The sequence below is a fragment of the Oryx dammah genome, unplaced genomic scaffold, assembly GCF_014754425.2.
Source record: "Oryx dammah isolate SB20612 unplaced genomic scaffold, SCBI_Odam_1.1 HiC_scaffold_3, whole genome shotgun sequence".
Lineage (NCBI taxonomy): Eukaryota > Metazoa > Chordata > Mammalia > Artiodactyla > Bovidae > Oryx > Oryx dammah.
Genome location: NW_024070187.1, coordinates 23,280,436 through 23,298,750, shown reverse-complemented (window position 1 = coordinate 23,298,750; position 18,315 = coordinate 23,280,436). Strand labels below are relative to the sequence as shown.

The 18,315-nt window shown below is 37.4% G+C and overlaps 1 protein-coding gene across 2 annotated transcripts in view; it reads right to left on the bottom strand.

Annotated features, from left to right (window-relative positions):
* Positions 1-18,315, bottom strand: part of PPP3CA (protein phosphatase 3 catalytic subunit alpha) — a 326,312-nt gene that overhangs the window by 42,956 nt on the left and 265,041 nt on the right. For both annotated transcript variants that reach the window (XM_040237759.1, XM_040237760.1), the window contains exons 7-8: positions 9,091-9,168; positions 6,439-6,533 (exon numbers count right to left, since the gene is read on the bottom strand). In XM_040237759.1, the coding sequence (XP_040093693.1) occupies positions 6,439-6,533; positions 9,091-9,168 (173 nt within the window). The remainder of the gene's footprint in view (positions 1-6,438; positions 6,534-9,090; positions 9,169-18,315) is intronic.

Below are 18,315 nucleotides of genomic sequence, written 5' to 3'. Positions count from 1 at the left end.
AGTAGTAACAAATGACTCTTCATGTCAAAAGCTTTTCCTTTCTTATTGAAGAATAGTCAGTCACCTAAACACAATAAGCTGAAAGCTGAATAGAGGATCAGGGCAAACACTGCCCGGAAAGCTTTCACATAACAAAGCTGATGCACAAGAGCACAGAAGGAGGTTAACTTGTGGGCCCTGGAGTCAGACTGCTGAATTTCAGTCTCAGTGCTAATCCCTGACCAGCTTGTAAGAACCTTGGCAAAAGTATGTAACTCCTCTGTGTCCCAGTTTCTCATCAATGAACTCAAAATTATAATGTAGTTCATAGAATCATTGAAAGATTAAATGAATTTATTCATGGAAATGTAGATCACTGTCTGGCAATGGTATATGTTCAATATTATTAGTTATTACAATTGCTTTAGGTATAGGAAATCACAACACAGATCAGATCCGCATATTGAAGTCTTGGTTATAGAAGGCAGTGTAAAGGGGCCATTGTATTGAAATCTTTCTGTGGTTAGTTTCATCCATTTATCTCAGAGAAGTGATTTCTCTGAAAACCAATCAAAATCTTCTAACTTCAAGTTCTCTTGACCGTTAAATGTCTACCTAAATTTCTTTCTTACCATCTCATACTGATAGTAAAGGAAGCTAATACTAACAGTTGTTTCATGGTTTCTGCTTTGCTCCTTCATAGACTCTTATATTCCATACTATTTCTTGGTGGACTGTGCTAGGTTTAATAACCATCATTAAGAAGTTATCTTCTTGGGGTGTGTAATTCTGCAAATACTCATATGTTTATCAAATAAACAAAGAAATGAATATTTTTGGTGGGAGTGTATCTTATTGTTTTGCTCTAGCATTTGTTAGCAAGTACCAAATAAGAAAATGCTATCATGAATATGTATTTACATTTTCTATACTGAAATAAGTAAACTGGCCAAACAGTTGCTCAAGGCCAATTAAGAAAACCTTTAGATTTGAGATGAATAAAGGAATAAAGTAAAGGCTGTGAAAACTATTGCCATTGGACAAAGTCTCTAGATTAATTTTATCCAATTTGTAAGGCAACTAGGGAACATAGTTATGGCTGTGGTTGCAAACGCTTCAAAGTGTTTTCAAATGTTTAGTAAAGGCTAAAGGTCATGCCCATGCTTAAGGAAGGCCTCAGACTCTACAGAAATGGTCCCTTGTTATAAAATGTGTGTGTGGGGGGGGTCTTTGCAGGGAACTAAGCTTTTAAACATGGTATAGAGAAAGAGCAAAGGTGCTACTCAGGTTGCCTGGACAATGACTCTACTGCCTTCCAAAAACGCCCCTGCCCATCTTCCTCTTCCACTCAGGATAAGGATCGAATCTAACTGGTTCTTATTTGACTCCTAAACCAGGTGGGTACCAGCTATCTCTGTTTGTGTAAGTTACTCCTGAATGGTGAAAAAAGTTCCCATTGTGAAAGGACTGTGGTGCAGGGGGCAAAGGCTTCTCAGGCCTGGCAAGGCCACTGTGTGATGCTGGTGGGTCCCTGAAGCCTGAGAGCCCCTGCTGGGAGAACTGCAAGGCAAGTTGGCATCAGATATGCTGCCTTCGCTCCTGGAATTCAAATCATGACTGTCAATCAGATGCCTACCTGGGTTCATTACATTAACAATTCAAGCCTCTTGTACAATGATATCTTCCTGCCAAGTATACATTATCTTTTAATTTATAAATGCTTGTCTTCCTGAAGGCCCTGTCTACTTTTTGATTGGAAAACATTCAAGGATGTTGAGACTGCAAGCTTTGGTTAAGACTACAATACTTTGCATTAAGCAATTCTATCAAGCTGTCAAGTTTCAAACATTATAATACCTTTTTTTTCTATCAAAAAGGGTAGATTTTTGAAGAAAAAAAAAAACTCTCAATATTCTGGTGAACAATGCTTTTCTTGTCCATCCTCTTCCTTCAGCTACTTTAACACTGAACTGACTTTTTTTCTGGTTGTCATTTTAATCTTTGATCTTGATACTACATTAGCTATGTAACCATTTAGATTTTCCTCTCAAATCCAAAATACATTTTATTTAATAAATCTTACTTAACTACCTCATTTTACTGTCAGCAGTTTTTCTTAGACCTGAGCTGTGTGCCCCTGGTCTATATATCTATATGTCTAAAGTACATATCCAGGGCTTCCCTGGTGGCCCTGATGCTAAAGAATCAGCCTGCTATGCATGAGTCCAAGGTTTGATACCTGGGTTAGGAAGATCCCCTAGAGAAGAGAATGGCTACCCATTCCAGTATTCTTGCCTGAAGAATTCCATGGACAGAGGAGCCTGGTGGGCTACAGTCCATGGGGTCACAAAAACCAGACAGGACTGAGCGACTAACACTTTCACGGCATATATCCGCCCATCGAGCCACTTACTCACCCACATGAAAGTTCATCTGAACTATAGGGAACGGGCACTACATGGAATCTACTACAATTTTGATATTTTTGAAGCACAGGTATAATCACCAGAGACATAAAGGTTTAAAAAACACTTTTTAAAAGAGGTTTATTATAGTTTTCAGCTACTGAATTGTTTAAAGCAGAATTCACATCTGCCATTGTACTTTTTAACACTAAGAGATTTCACTCTAAGATTGCTTCCGTGTCACTTTCTCAGTTAAGCTTTTTTTGGTTGCCACCAGCTAATTTCCACTCTCCTTGCATACCACTCTTCTTCATAGGATTTTGTAAATATACTTACATGATTATTGGTGAAATTCTTTATTGAACATCTATCACACTACTAGATTATAAACTTCACTAGAGAAAGAGCCGTGTCTGTGTTGTTTATTTTATATTCCTAGTATCAAGCATGGTAGTTGGTATACAGTTAATTCTCAATAAAGGTTTGTTGCATGTGGATGAGGCTGAAGCCATTTTCGTGTGGTGGAAAATTAGTTTGAAAAAGAAGAAAGAGAATGAGGAGGAGAAAGAGGGGGAGAAGCAGCTACATGCCATTACTGCATTTTTCTTCTGTTGAGTGTACCTGGAGAATTGTGAAATCGCTTTTCCCTTAGAGCAACATCTTCACAGGAGAAAAATGATCCAAAGGTGCTAAAGGGCTCTGCGCATGTTTAACTCCAACTGAGAAAGGATATCAGCACTGGTTACAGCAGTAATTTAAAGAGAGATAAAGCTCTGAGGGTCAATACTGATAGGATACTTTTGGGCACTATCTTGCTATTAGTTCCCAGAAAGAAAGTGTTTTGATCAATGCACATACTGGCTGTGTACCATGCATAAGGCATGCTATTTGACTTTATAATGTGTATCAGAAAGCCTCTGATTCAAACTAATTATAATATGATTGGGAATTTATAGGAATGCATGGAAAAGCTAACAAGAAACAAAAGTAAACACTAAATACAAGGGCAAATGATTGTTACTGCAGGTGTTAAGAGAAAGAGTGGAGGGGGTCTAGTCTATTTTGATGGGAAGAAAAGGGCAAGACAAGTATTCTAGATATATATGGAAAGAAGTGGGTAGGAAAAAAATGTGAACAGGAAAGCTGAAAGTTGTTCAGGACAATAAGCAGAATAATTTGGCTAAAGTAAAGGGTTCACACAGAGGGAAGCAGAGAGATAGGTCTCCAAGGTAGATTGACTCATAAAGTAAAATCGTTAACTATGAAGCTGAAGAGGAGTATGCTGCCAGTCACGGGGAAATCCCACACAGACACGTGGCATTGTTACAGCAACATAAAATATTCAGTGATGATAATATCTTAATAGTGCACAACATTCTGTTTCAAAGTAATTTCATCTATTATTCACAAAAGAAATTTTTTTCTCCTTTTACAGAGATGTCACCATTTGTCAATAAATTTAGATGAGTTAGTTGTTTGATGGCAAAGCTGTGGTTCAGAGCTACGTCTTTGGCCCTGGCATCTTGCAGGAGTAAGCAGGGCTTGTCAGAATGAGGAAAACGAAGCAGGAAGATGGGCGAGCTGTTCGCCTGTGTTAGTGCAGACTGGAAAAGATAAGAGTGGAGTGGATTGAAGTGGGCCATGGAATGGAGTAGGGGAGAGGACATGTACAGTCCTCACTGAGTTCTGAAAGCTATTTTTAATTGCAGGCAAGTGTGAACTACTAATCAGAACCATTGGATATTTAAACATAAGGCTGATCATAGGATTATTATCAGTTTTTAGACAGAACAGACTCACAGAGATAGAAAACAAACTTATGGTTACCAAAGAGGGCAGGAGGGGAGGGATTAATTAGGAGAATGGGATTAACAGATACACACTACCATATATAGGATAACCAACAAGGACCTACTGTATAGCACAGGGAACTCTATTCAGTATATTATAATAGAGCTCTATGCAGTATATTATAATAACCTATAAGGGCAAAGAGTCTGAAAAAGGAAAAAATATATATGTATAACGGAATCATTTTGCTGTATACTTTAACATGACACTGTAAATCAACTATACTTCAATCAAAAAAAGAGACAGCAGAATAAACTTATTTTTTCGTATTCTTTCATTTTTCCAGAGAGCTATTACTGCTGCCTAAATTCGCGCGAGTTTTAAAAATCAAATCAAAACTACGAGGTAATAATTCCAGAGGCCTTTATGATCATCTGTTTCTAAGAATCAAATGGTTAACTCAGAAGTTCTTCACCATTATTTCTTTCCACTGATTGTGTTCTGAAGGTGCTTGCAGCCCAGTTTTACTGCACTGCCTTTTAAAATTCTCGTTAACATTTATTTTATTCAAATCCTCCCTTCAACAGTGAATAGCTAACTCCCACTCCCATATACTGTACACAGTGTTAGCATAATAGCTTGAAAGTACTTTAGAGATTTTACACAAAGGTCTTTTGAAACTGTGCTCAAACTGAAGAATAAATCTTTCTTCTTCCTATCAGTTTATCTTTTTCTCTCAGGAGACTTTTTTCTTTTATGAAAAGGTTCCCAAAATGAAATGCTTCTATCCCCACCCTGGGAGATTGTGGTCTGCCCTAAAGGCAAAAGCGAAAGAACCACAGAACCTCAAAAACAGCAATGCCCCGATGTCTATTGTTTTTTAAGTTTCTACCTTATTAAATCAGAACCATAGACAAAGAAGCCATGCATCTTATTCGAGAAATCACTATTGGTCTCAAGCAAAACTGCACTGCTTAGCATTCTGATGAATGGATAAAGGCTAGGTCTGTTTCCATGGAGTAAAATCCCAGTTCTCTCTCTCCTTCCCACCCTTCCCCTGATTTGAGTTTTTTTTTTTTTTAATTTAAATTTTATAAAGCTTGTGAATATAGTACATGCTACTTAGTAATCAAACTCTGTCAAGAAATTACTCGTGGGCACTGTTTTCACTAGATATAACAGAAAAAAAAATGCTTAATGCTATAAAACAATACAAACATAAGTGTTCATATTTTATATACTTTTGGTAAATAACACGATCACAGTGGGTCATGAAGACAACCTAATGAGTTCTTGCATTTCTTCTATGTACCTCAAGGGAATTTTTGGTAGAAGATGAAGAAGACTTTTCCAATCGAAGGGAACTACTTCTTACTGATTTTACATAAGAGGCTTCAAGACTGAGATTTTGTCTGGAAAACAAAGTGCTGCTGAAAAAGAAACAAGTTGCAAAAACAGTGGCTTTGACTTTATTTTTTCCTCTTTCTAATCAAATGCTAACCATTCTTCCACGTTCAGATTGTATTTTATCTTAAACAAGGCCCTCCCTGACCATTCTAGAAAAAGCATTCCTTGTTGAATGGACTTAAGTGTTTGACTCTCTGCTGTTGTTCAGCCGTTCAGTCCTGTCTGACTCTTGCGATTCCATGGACTGTAGCCCTCCAGGCTTCTCTGTCATCCTGTTCAGGTCCATCACTACCTGACTGAGTGATCTTGGGCAAGGCAATTACCATAGAGACTTACTCTGCGGGGGAAATGATATTTAAAGTTTAATTCAAATTTTTAAAAAGAAATGACATTTAAGTATTTAAAAGTAATATACTTACCTAGCACAAGATCTGATTAGTGGTAGGGTCTCAATAGACGAAATTTGAATTTGGATTTCAAGCTATAGTTCTTTTTGCTTATTTTTCTCAATCCTTTACGTGCGGCATTCCCACCGTTATTATTTAAATGCCTATCATGATTTTGGATTACTTTTCAGTTGTTCTTTCTTTGAAAGCCTATACCTATCAGAGCAGTAGCTGTCAACCCTTCTATACCTTTAGAGTCTCCTAGAGAACAATTAAAAATTAACAGTGCCTGGGCCTCACTTCTGACCAACTGAACCTGGAACTCTGAAGATAATCACAACATTTGTATCAGACAATAAATGAAAAAGTAAGGAGAAAAAGAATGACTAAAAATGCTTAATTAAAACCAAACCAAAAGAGAACTTAAGAATTACAGCACATACTATACAGAAGGATTTGAAAACACTCACCTTTGTTATTGTATACATCTAAGTAATTTGGTGCTGAAAAAATTGTAATGAGAGAAGGGAAGCCTGTTGTTTGGCTTTTCCTGTACATGCGGTACCTAAAAACAATTAAATGCAAGTCAAAACAAGGCTAAGTATGAAAAATATATCACATTATAGATTTAGAAATACAAAATTAGATTTTTAGCATTCAAAGAGAATTCAATTATGTAACATTAAACAAAATTTTCTCACTAAAGTCTGTTGTTACACAGAGATTTCAATTCATTTCAGGGTGACAATAAAAACACAGGATCATACGTACAATTTCCAAATAGGTCTTTTCTAAGGTTAGTAGACCCAGGGAGGGTGGAATTTAGCGAAAAATCATAATTCATTTCTATATGTTCAATAGAGAGGATACAGGCCACACTTTTTGCACATAGATACCTGACCTACCATGCTTTCCATGCCAATATTTTTAACATAAAAAGACTAAACAAGCAGAGTAATATATAAACTTTACCACTAATTACCAAGCTGATTATTCTATTTATCTGTAATATTCTATTATGGCTATATAAATCCATTATACCTAGGCTGATCTGCTTTTTAAAGAACATCTGGTTAAATATATGGGTTTTACAAGCAGAAATTGCTTCTGTTTTAGAATTTTATTTATTGCCAGTCTCTTCTGGTATCTGTAGGTCAAAGATTATAATTACAGCATATAAACATTTAATCAATCAGTAATGAAACATCTTCAAGATCTTTGGAAATAAATCAACAATCCAGTTGTTTTTCTCCTACTGAGACAAAAATAAGACTCTAGTCCTCAAATAATCAAAAAATATTGGTTCTTTTCCATCAAGGAGAAAAGGTATCTCATGACTTCTATTTGACAGATTTCAGGAATATCAATTTAGAAAAATTCCTAAAGTGCAAAACAAAATTTTATCATTCTTTGGTTATTTTGTGTCAGTAATTTCTGGCAGCCTAATCATGCCTAATTTAGCTGAGTCCTAAATGGGCCTCAAACAGTACCTTTGGATAGATAAACAATCACCTTGAAATTTCTAATTTTACAAATATTTTGATACTACTTTTCCCAGGAGACAATATCCTTTTAAAAATTTTTCGGAATGGCCTCAAAGTATTTATTCTGCTTATGGAACTGAGCTTTGTTGGCAGAAAATCAGAACGTAAAAGATGGTGGCACTCTTAATCCTGGTGTTCTGACTTTATAAACTGTGGCTGACTGTGCTTACTTAACAACAAATAAAAACAATGAATCTGGATGAAGTAACCTCAATTTTTCCTAATGAGTCAATCAACTGCTCATTTTAAACAAATATATTTGTTGATTTTAACTGATGCATTTAACCTATTTTCAAATAAGCAGATGGATTTCAGGTCTATTGTGGGATTAAGATAAACATGCTATGAACATGTTCAGTTGGGACAGTCAGCCAAAAAACAATGGTGATCCCATTGCCCCCAATGTGAAAAAGATTATTTGAGGACTTGATTGGCTGGGTATATCAATAGATTACTGCAAATATCAGCTACAAGAGCACTGAGTGTACAATATTGGATCATTTCATACTTGTTGATTGATACTTCAGAAAAGCTAATTTTGAAAAAAATTTAGGATCTGCCTTGATTCAGAACCTTCATAGGTTTGGGTTTACTTCAGAATGCTGGCATCTACATTTCTGATTTCAGTACACAGGTTATAAAAATAAATGTTCCTCCTTTTCAGAAAATTTAGAATATGAAGGAATGAGTTTAAGCATTTAAGGCAAAACTGTGCCTTTCAGTGGGGCTTATTGGGAAGGGTACTGGACTTCAAATCCTAAAGTTAATTATGCTTATTTTCCCCATGCCTGTATCCCAAATGTAGATTTAATGTACCATCAGAGTGCATATCTCATATTTTTTAAATTTCTATGTCCTTACAATCTGTTTACGTTTTAAAAATTTACCAGTCATTACAAAATCATGTTATGTATTTGTGAGTTAGAATATAGGAGTTTTCCCATCATTTGAAGTCTGTTTTTGCCCTTTAAAACTTTACAGGGATCACGGATGATATTCTTTAAACAAGGGCACAACAATGCAATCTCTGTTAAATACTAATGTGTAATTCAGACCAACGTGGCTGACGGAGACTGAAAAGTAGCTGGTAATTTACTCACTTACAGGACAAAGGTAAGAGCGGGAACTGAAAGAAATAGGAGGAGATGGCCTCACTGTGCTTAAAACAGCCAGCTGGAAATTCTACCTGTTCGTAAAGTGAAAGTGAAGTCTCTCAGTCGTGTTTCGACTCCCGTGTCCATGGGATTCTCCAGGCAAGAATACTGGGTTGCCATTTGCTTCTCTACAGGATCTTCCCGACACAGGGATCAAACCCAGGTCTCCCACACTGCAGGCAGACTCTTTTCTGTCTGAGCCACCAGGGGCTCCTAAACAGCTAGCAGACCACTTAGAAGCAGACTTTACAGTACATCCACAACCACTTATTCCTCTGGATCCCGCCATATCTATGACACCAGAAGGCAATTTTTAGATCTAATCCTTCAGCGGGAGAGTTTGGCAAAGGGAACCTCCACAGCCAAACACATGAAGGAATGACAAAGTAATGCATGGTTTTCATAAACCCACAAGACTGCTCACCCTGCATCTTGGGCTTCATGAGCTCGGAGGATAGATAACAAGTTATTGTGCTGCAAGAATTCACATACAGCCGGGTAACTGCCAGAGAAAGAAAGAAAAGAGAAGCATCTGTTATAAAATCATCAAGAGCATATTTCCTATAATATCCAGATCTATGTGATCTGATCAAGTGTAATCAAATATGTAACATTTATGAGACAAACTTCTTGGTTCTAAGGACAGGTGTTCCCTTGTGGCAGAAAATATATCTATAGCCGAACTTTCATTTTTTTTCCTAAATTGAAGTACAGTTGATGTGTTAATTTCTGCTGTATAGCAAAGTGATTTAATTATATATATATATATACTTTTAATTTTCTTTTCCATTATGGTTTATAAGAGTATATTAAATATAATATCCTAAGCCATACATTGAGACCTTGCTGCTTATCCATTCTATATAGTAAACTATATGCTGCTGCTACTTCTAAGTCACTTCAGTCGTGTCCGACTCTGTGTGACCCCACAGACGGCAGCCCACCAGGCTCCCCCGTCCCTGGGATTCTCCAGGCAAGAACACTGGAGTGGGTTGCCGTTTCCTTCTCCAATGCATGAAAGTGAAAAGTGAAAGTCAAGTCGCTCAGTCATGTCCGACCCTCAGCGACCCCACATTGCAGGCAGACTCTTTTCTGTCTGAGCCACCAGGGGCTCCTAAACAGCTAGCAGCCTTCCAGGCTCCTCCATCCATGGGATTTTCCTGGCAAGAGTACTGGAGTGGGGTGCCATTGCCTTCTCCAGTAAACTATATAGTAGTTTACATCTGCCTATAGCTGTATTTCGATTTATTTATTTGTTTATTTAGGCTGTGCCAGGAGGCTTGTAGGATCTTAGTTCTCAGACCAACAATCGAACCCGGGCTCCCAGCAGTTGAAGCATGGAGTCCTAACCACTTGGACCGCCAGGAAAGTCCATACAGCTATACTTCTGAAGAGCTGGCAGTGTATAAATTGGAAAAAGTATCCACTCATAGACAAAATCAATATTATCAAGTCTGTATCTAACCACAGAGTGAACAGAAGTATAAATATAACATGAGAGTGGAATTTAAAATATAAACCCCCATTTTCTCAAATACTGTCCTATATGTATTTGGGTGCCTGCTTGGGAGCTGGACAGAAAGGACTGAGCTAGGGAATGGCAGAGAGTAAGCCTTCTGAGAAGTCAAACTGTCAACTGAATATGTCATTCAAAATCTAAACAAAATTATGAAATTCCCAAGATTTAAAAATGTGTACTTTAAATATGACCAACAGAATTTTATCTTAAGGCTTATTCTTGATTGTGACTCAATAAAAATATTAAATATACAATAAAGATGATTTTGTCTATTAAGAAAGTCTCAAAACCAAAGATGGAAATGTAATTAAAAATGAGATTGAAATTATAAATTAAACACGGAACATCTTTTGCAGTCACTGTATCTCTGCTCTAAGAATTTTTAATGAGAAAATGTATATCATAAAAAGAAATACATTTTAGATCATTCAAATCAAGAGCTAGCAAATCGATGCTTGTTTAAATATAAACAATTATAGATATTCACTAGAATCTAAACTACTAGAACCTTTCTCAGAAGACAGAGGACGAGATGGTTGGATGGCATCACTGACTCCACGGTTATGAACTTGAGCAAGCTCTGGGACATGGTGAAGGACAGGGAAGCCGGGGTGTGCTGCTGTCTATGGGGTCTCAGACACGACTGAACGACTGAAGAACAACGTACACTATAGTAAACAACTCCCAATTATAAAAAAAGCTCTTTGGGGAAATAATGTATGTCACTGAAATAATTTATTATAAAATAAAAGATGAAAATAGCTTCTATACTACAGATTTTCTAAGAATTCTCTGATGAATAGGAAAAAAATACCAATGGCATACCATTGCAGAGATACTAATGATAAACAGGATTCTGTCTTTTGACCTGAAATCAAAAACAGTCTTTGTGCTTGTGCACACATATTTGTGTGCATGTGTCTGAGTGTGCATATATGTGTGTTCTAGAATATTCTAGCAATTCACTAGGGAGAGATAAAGAGGAGACATCCATGAGGCCTTCACTTCCCAGTGTTCTAGGTCATTCCAATAAATGAATAAACCATCTAATTGATGAACATTAGCATGACCTACTAACTAGAGGAGATGGTTCCCCAAGTGTCTACATGGAAATATGTCCACAGGGTACCTAGATTATGAGTTGACCAACATGTCTTCAAAGACAGTTCTACTTTGGGAGAAGGTGAGTATACCACCTTTCCAGACCAGTGTGTCAAGAAAAGAAACCTTAATTTCAGAGACACTGGTTGGTCTTCAAAATACAGTACATTTGCTTGTTACATATTAAGCTATAAAATGCCCAGCCAAGGGCACTCAATAAATACTCCTTCCCTATCTCCTTAAGCCATGTACTTACATTTCATGTGCCCTCACAATGGTTCTTTAGAAAGACACTTTATTGCCTTGTACCACTGTAAGACAAAGGTTGTCTGTCTAGGTTTGTTACTTATTTCCTTTGGGCACATGGCTTGGCTGCTCTTTTTTATCTATTTTTTTCCTTTTGGAAGAACTTACCTAGTCTTATGAAAATATAATTTTAATATATTTTCCTCATGCTAAACCTTACATGTTTAATCTGAGTTTCCTCCCATGGAAATATATGTCATTTTTAATGAAAATCTGAAGAAGATAAAATTAACATAGCAGTAATTTGCTAGGTTAATAGCTTTAAGCGAGGAACACTTGCATTATTACTTGGAACAAACTCATTTTGAAGAAGATATTTCAAAATGTAAAAGCATGTATAATCTCATACTTGAACTTCCTAAGAATTACAAACATTTTTCTAAATAATTTCTTTAATTAGAAATAAAAACCTTCCACCATATTTTTATGGAAATATAAATGAGAATAAACCACAAAGTGTTTAGCTGAAAGGCATTTAAAAACATACATGTAGAGTGGTAGGAAAAGCACAGTTCAGAACACATTAACAACACAGAGACAGTTGGAAAATCATTAATTCATGAATAATTTATCAAAGACTTATTGGTGATTTTTTTTTCCCATTTGTTATGAGACACAAGGAGGGTGGCATGGTAAGTGCAAGGAATGGTTTCTGTTCTGAAGATAAAATGCACTAGGTAGGAAAAGAAAAACACATAATTTAAATTAAAAAGCTACATTAAAGATAAAACAGTAAAGTTTCATAGAGACATTATAAAGCAAGAAACAAACATGTGGGTCTGAGGAAATCTTTTTTAAAAAATCTTTCTCTTGAACTAGATCTTTTTTCTCGTCTTTCTTTCTCTTTTCATTACTAAGGTGATGCTTCTGAGCTCACCAAGAAGAAAGAGTCTCTTCCTCCAGGCTGATCAATCCAAAAAGGGGCCATTGGCTGAGCCTTCTGAGCAGAAGGTGGGCTGGATCTCAGCCCCCTGCCATGCACCTCCACAGGGGCACATTTTCAGGAACAACCTATCTGCAAGAGTGATTTTGCTGGAAAGGTTTCATCTAACCCTGTGTCCTGAGCAGGTCTTATAACAACACTTGCTTCAAGGGTTGGTGAAGGCCAGGGATGCTTTCAGCTATGTGATATTCATTTACCACAATGTGTAGCTGTATTTGGGGGAAGAAGTTATTGTATTCTTTGATGCTTCTCTTTTTTTTTTTTTTTTCTATTGGAATATGAGTATTCCTTAAGCACTAGAAATTGTGTCTTCTCTGAGCAGAAAACAAGGTGGAAATTTCCATGGAATAGTGAGACTATTATCATAGTATTGTAGACAAAATCCATATTATCAAGACTATATCTAACCATAAAGTAAACAGAAGTATAAATATAACGTGAGAGTGGAATTTAAAATATAAACCCCCATTTTCTCAAATACTGCCCTATATGTATTTGGGTGCCTGCCTGGGAGCTTGAGAGAAAGGACTGAGCTAGGGAATGGCAGAGAGTGTTATTTATTTCATAGAACTGAGATGAAGAGCAAATGAGGTAGCAATACTTGTAGATGTTCTGGCCCGTAGCAGTAGACATTCAGCAATGTCTCCTATTTGTCTCCTCAACACCATGGTGTGGAGGGAAGAATACACCACAGAATGAATGGTGAGTCAGCAACTCAAGATTCCAGCAGTAGCTGTTCCATTTAGTAGTTGTGACTTGTGTTAGATCTCAGAGGCAATGACTTACAGGGATTAGTAGACAGGTAAGGTGCTAGAATTCCATAAAAAAAAAAAAAAGAGAGGAATAGGAACTGAGCATGAGCAAAGGTGAGGTAGAAAACACAAAATCAGGAGAAATGATAGAAAAAACTGTTTTGGCATCAGAGCAAATAGCTCTTACTAGACTAGACTCATTCTGCTGATGCTCTCATTTTTGTTTCTGGTTATGTTAAAATATATTTTAGACCCTGAAATAAATCTTGTAGATTTCAGATGCTTTAACCATGCTAACACCCAGCAAGCATTATTAAAATGGCTATTTTCTGTTTCTATGCCTTTGCATATCCTTTCTCCTGTGCTTGTTTGTTTGTTTCTTCATGAAGGACCACTTTTCTGCCAAGCCTGAGCTAAATTATCACTTGGGAAACCTCCCCTTCAAACCTACCTCACCCTGAGGTGTACAAAATTGCCGCGTCCACCATGTTCCCATAACATATGAATCTAATATATCACTTGTCATGCTGTAGTGTGATTTGTTTCTACATCTGCTCTCCAGTAACAGCAAATGAATGCCTTAAGAGACAGACACTTTTATTTGTCTTCATATCCTAAATGCTCAGCAGCAATTTTTCAGCTTACTGATGCTCATACACAATTGTTGTAGTAGCCTCAACATGGGCGGTTACATAAGTGAGAGATGCAAAGGGTTTCTCTCTCTCATTGGCTTCAGCAGAGCAGAGGCAGCCAGCCTGCAAACCCTCGCCGGTGGACCAAGAGAAAGCCTCCACTCACCTCTTTGGTGCCTCAGTAGCTCTCAGCCCGGTAGGAGGGAGGGCTCACTCCCCTGCCCAGCTCCCTCTCTGCTCCTTGGGACCTGTCAATGGATTATTGGCCCCAGGATGTCCTGGTGCTGCCTGGATGATGCCAAGACTATTGTTTCCTAGGACGTGCTGTGTTTTCTCTCTGCCCAAGGGTGCTCTAACTAATTTCATTTTACCCACTAAGGATCATGTCTGGTAGCGTTCCAACTCTTCCTGCTGGAACTTCACCAGAGCTTAAGCCCTTACTTGCTCCTGGCTGCCAGGTGCCTCAGGAGCAGTGAGCGAATTTTATTTAAGGCAAACTTTTATTGAAGTACAACATTTTAACAGAAAACTGCACAAATGAGAAGATGACAAATTGATACACAAAACTGCACAAATCAGACAATTACAACTGGACACCCTTGTAACTAGCATTCATATCCAGACAAAAAACATGACCTGAATCCCAGCAACTTTTCACACCTTCTTTGAGTCACCATTACCTCCTCACTAAGGGTAATTAGCATCCTGGTTTTTAATGTTATAGATCTGCTTTCTCTAATGCTGAATTCCTATTTCAATGAAATCACCAAGTATATAGCCTCTAGTATCTGGTTTCTTCAGCTCATCATTATACTTGTGACACTCATCCATGTTGTTCTGTGCAGTTTCGGTTAACTCATTCTCATCTGCTGTATTTAGTTGTATAAATATTCTACAATTTATTATTCATTCTACTAAATAGACATTTAGGCTATTTCCATTACTTGGCTATTGAATACTGCTGTTATAAACAATCTTGTATATGTCTTTTGGCACACATGTGCAAGCGTTTCTAGTTGATATAAAAACAGGAGTCAAATAGCTTAGTTATGAGGGTCCAGTTTTAGTGTATACCAAAGCAGCTACCTATAATTTGGGACTGGAGGTCCAGTGAGACCATTTGGGTAGTCATCTTTCTAGAATTCCCAGAGCATTATTTTCCTCATATTTTTCACCACTTTCCCTGCCTGCAAGAGCCTTCACCACTGTTTCTGGTTGGATATATCTTACTCATCGTTTAAAGCTCAGGTCTAACAGTATTTCCACCATGAGGAGTCTCTTAAACACCATCCATCCTTGTGTGTGTGTGTGTGTGTGTGTGTGTGAAAGAGAGAGAGATAACCATCCATCCTTGTTTGGTGTGTGTGTGTGTGTGTGAGAGAGAGAGATAACCATCCATCCTTGTTTGGTGTGTGTGTGTGTGTGTGTGTGTGAAAGAGAGAGAGAAAACTTCCAAACTTATTGCAAAATTACTCACCTTGCAATTTATTTGTCAGTTTATTTTTCGGCCTCTGACACTAGACTGTCATTCTCTCAAAGGCAGGGACTTCGAGCATCTATGAAACCTCACAGAAGGCATATATAGTACGTGTTCGGCTAATATTTGTTAAATAATTGAACGAGTGAATGAATTCTCCAAAGAATACCTGTGAATATGGAATAGCTGAATTGAGGTGAGGGGAGGGGAAGGATGCTGTGAAAGCAGGTATGATTTCAACAGACTAAAAATGGTCTTGAACTCAGAGTGGGAAGGAGGGAAGGCAGGATGGTCCAGATGCTGGTTATATTTTAAAGAGAGGGCCATTAAGATATGATGACTGGTTAGTGGCGATTTCAATGCAAGAAGAAAAAGAAAAAATATTTGCTACTCTGTATAACTGGGAAAATAAACCGTTAATAGAAACAGAAAAACCAGGAGACATCCCCAGGGGAAAGGTAAATAATAAATCTCTTCAAGCAAGGTGAGTTCAAGAGAAGGTAACAAAGGAACATCTAAGATGAAAAATTCCAGCAGAAAACTAGAAATAGAGAATGCAAGCTCAGGAAAGATAAAGAGATAAATGGACCAGGCACAGATGTGGTAATCTAACCAGAGTTCATAGTTTACGGTGAAGCTAAGGACACAGATGAGGTTCTTGGGTAAAGTGTGAAGAAAAAACTGTCAAGAACAGGAAGAAGACAAAGAAAGACACAATGGAAGAGACAGGGATCTGCCTGATAAGTTGGAGGGCAAGCAGGACTGTGAAAAAGGAGCCACAGAATGTCAAGGTGGAAAGGGCTGACAGGAGTGCCAACTGCAAAAGACCAGTGGGACAGCTTGGGGACAGAAGAAAGGCTGCTGATCTGTGATTAAGAAACCACCGGTGACTGGAGTGAGCTGCCATCTGCAGCTTCAAAAACACATTTTAAGTGCCCCTCAGGATGTTTTTCAAATCTCAGTGCTTAGAGGAATGTGAGACTGGTTAGTTAACTTACTCCTGGAGCAAGCTAAGTCTAGAACACAAAACTCACAGGACACACCCAAGGCCAACAACCCAAAGCACCAAGTCTGGCCAACAGTTTCATGTGCTCTAATACCTCTGATTTGCCACGATCTTCACGAATCTTTACAATCTCACTCACGGCTGGTTCGAGCATCTCAGTTACTTCAACATTATAGTCACTGAGCGTGCAAACTCTGGTCTAAGGTCCTGAAGGTAACAGTAGCACTGGAGCAAAAAGAGATTCCTTTCTCTGTCACATGCACTATCTTCTATAACTCATGAGCAGCATCAGCAAATCCCTCTAGATGCATTTGTCCGTGGAACTTCATTTTATTTAAACCATTGCCCAGACAATACGTTACATCATTGACAGAGTGGCAGAGCAAATTAAATACACAAACTACAGATACATGTGAAATAAAACTGGGAGTTGTGGATGAAAGTAATTGCCAATAACTCAAACAGGTAATAACTGCCAATAACTCTACCTGTTTTTATTGTTCTTCTACCAATTTTCTTGTCCCTCTGTACCTGTTCTAGACCAGCTTTATAAACCTTGGCCGTAGAAGATGCCTTGACACCTTCAAGATGGGACGAAAGAAAAAAGAATCCAAAAGTTCTAGAGGAATGCATGAGCCATTTTTCTCTTCTTCAGATAAGACATAATCCATACTGCGTTACCATTAGTCAGAGGACACAGGCTGTAGATTTTGATAGTCAGCATTTGTCATGGCTAGAGATCACTATCTCTTAAGAACCTCTAATGAGATGAGTTTAACAATCATTTTATTGAGAACAAAGGTGTGAAGGCACACATACTCCTCTAATTATCTAGTTGATGGACTTGATCTCTGATGTAAACACATCTAAGTCTACGGTCACAAAACAAAAATGTCATAACTTTATACAAGTTCAGCCCAGGACTTTATTTAGAAGATGACATATTTGAACAGCTAACTCAGCTAACAGGAGAATGTTACACTATGAATTAAAGACCGATTAATACTATATGTGTTAATATCAAAATCGAGGTTTATGTTTTGTTTGATATTGTATTACTGAAGCACAACTCAGTGGTATCAAGTAGGTAATTTAAACACTCTTGGTATAATTAAGGATTTAACACTAGATCTGAAAAATTGAACACTTGGCAAATACAGTTGTATTTCAACAAAACAACTTTTCCCTAAAAGTTAGAAGTCTTGAATAAAAGATTACTCCCCAATTAACTAATTAGTGAAAAGAAATCTTCAGGCTTTTTGGAAATACTATACCACGCCTTTATTTTAGCCAAAGTTTCCAAAACTTGGAAATGAACTGCAAATTTTCTGATAAAGAGGCTTAGAACAGACCTCTTAATATTTAAAACAAAGACTATTCTTTGAATGATGGTTTACAGTGAATAAGATTTTCTGTTCACAAACTTCAATTTCTCAATCACATCAACAGATAAGCAAAAGGAAACTTTTTTGCCCCATCAGGAAAACAATGTATGGAACAAAATATTCCAGAATAAACTCTGATCAGTGTTATGCAGGAGGATGATATCTGCTTACTCAAGGGATGAAAGAGGTAGCTGGATTCAGTTCACAGAGTTCGTCCAGTCTGATCATTAGCTTAGCTGCCAGGGCAGGAATTGAGTGTAAACTTCAATGACTACTGGGTATGATTTTTCAGTTAAGAGGAAAAAAAAAAAACAAACAAACCCACACTGTATTCTAGAACTTAAATTCTCAACTTCTCCATAATCTCTTTTGCATTTTCATTCTGGCCACTTTCACATCAAACTGTATGTCTGATAAGGGAACCTAGTGAAACTGTGGGTAATAAAATGCAGTAGGCTAAAATTGAGGTAAAATAAGATATCAGGAAGATCAAGAGGACATGCAAAAATCCCAACTGAGTTGCTGACT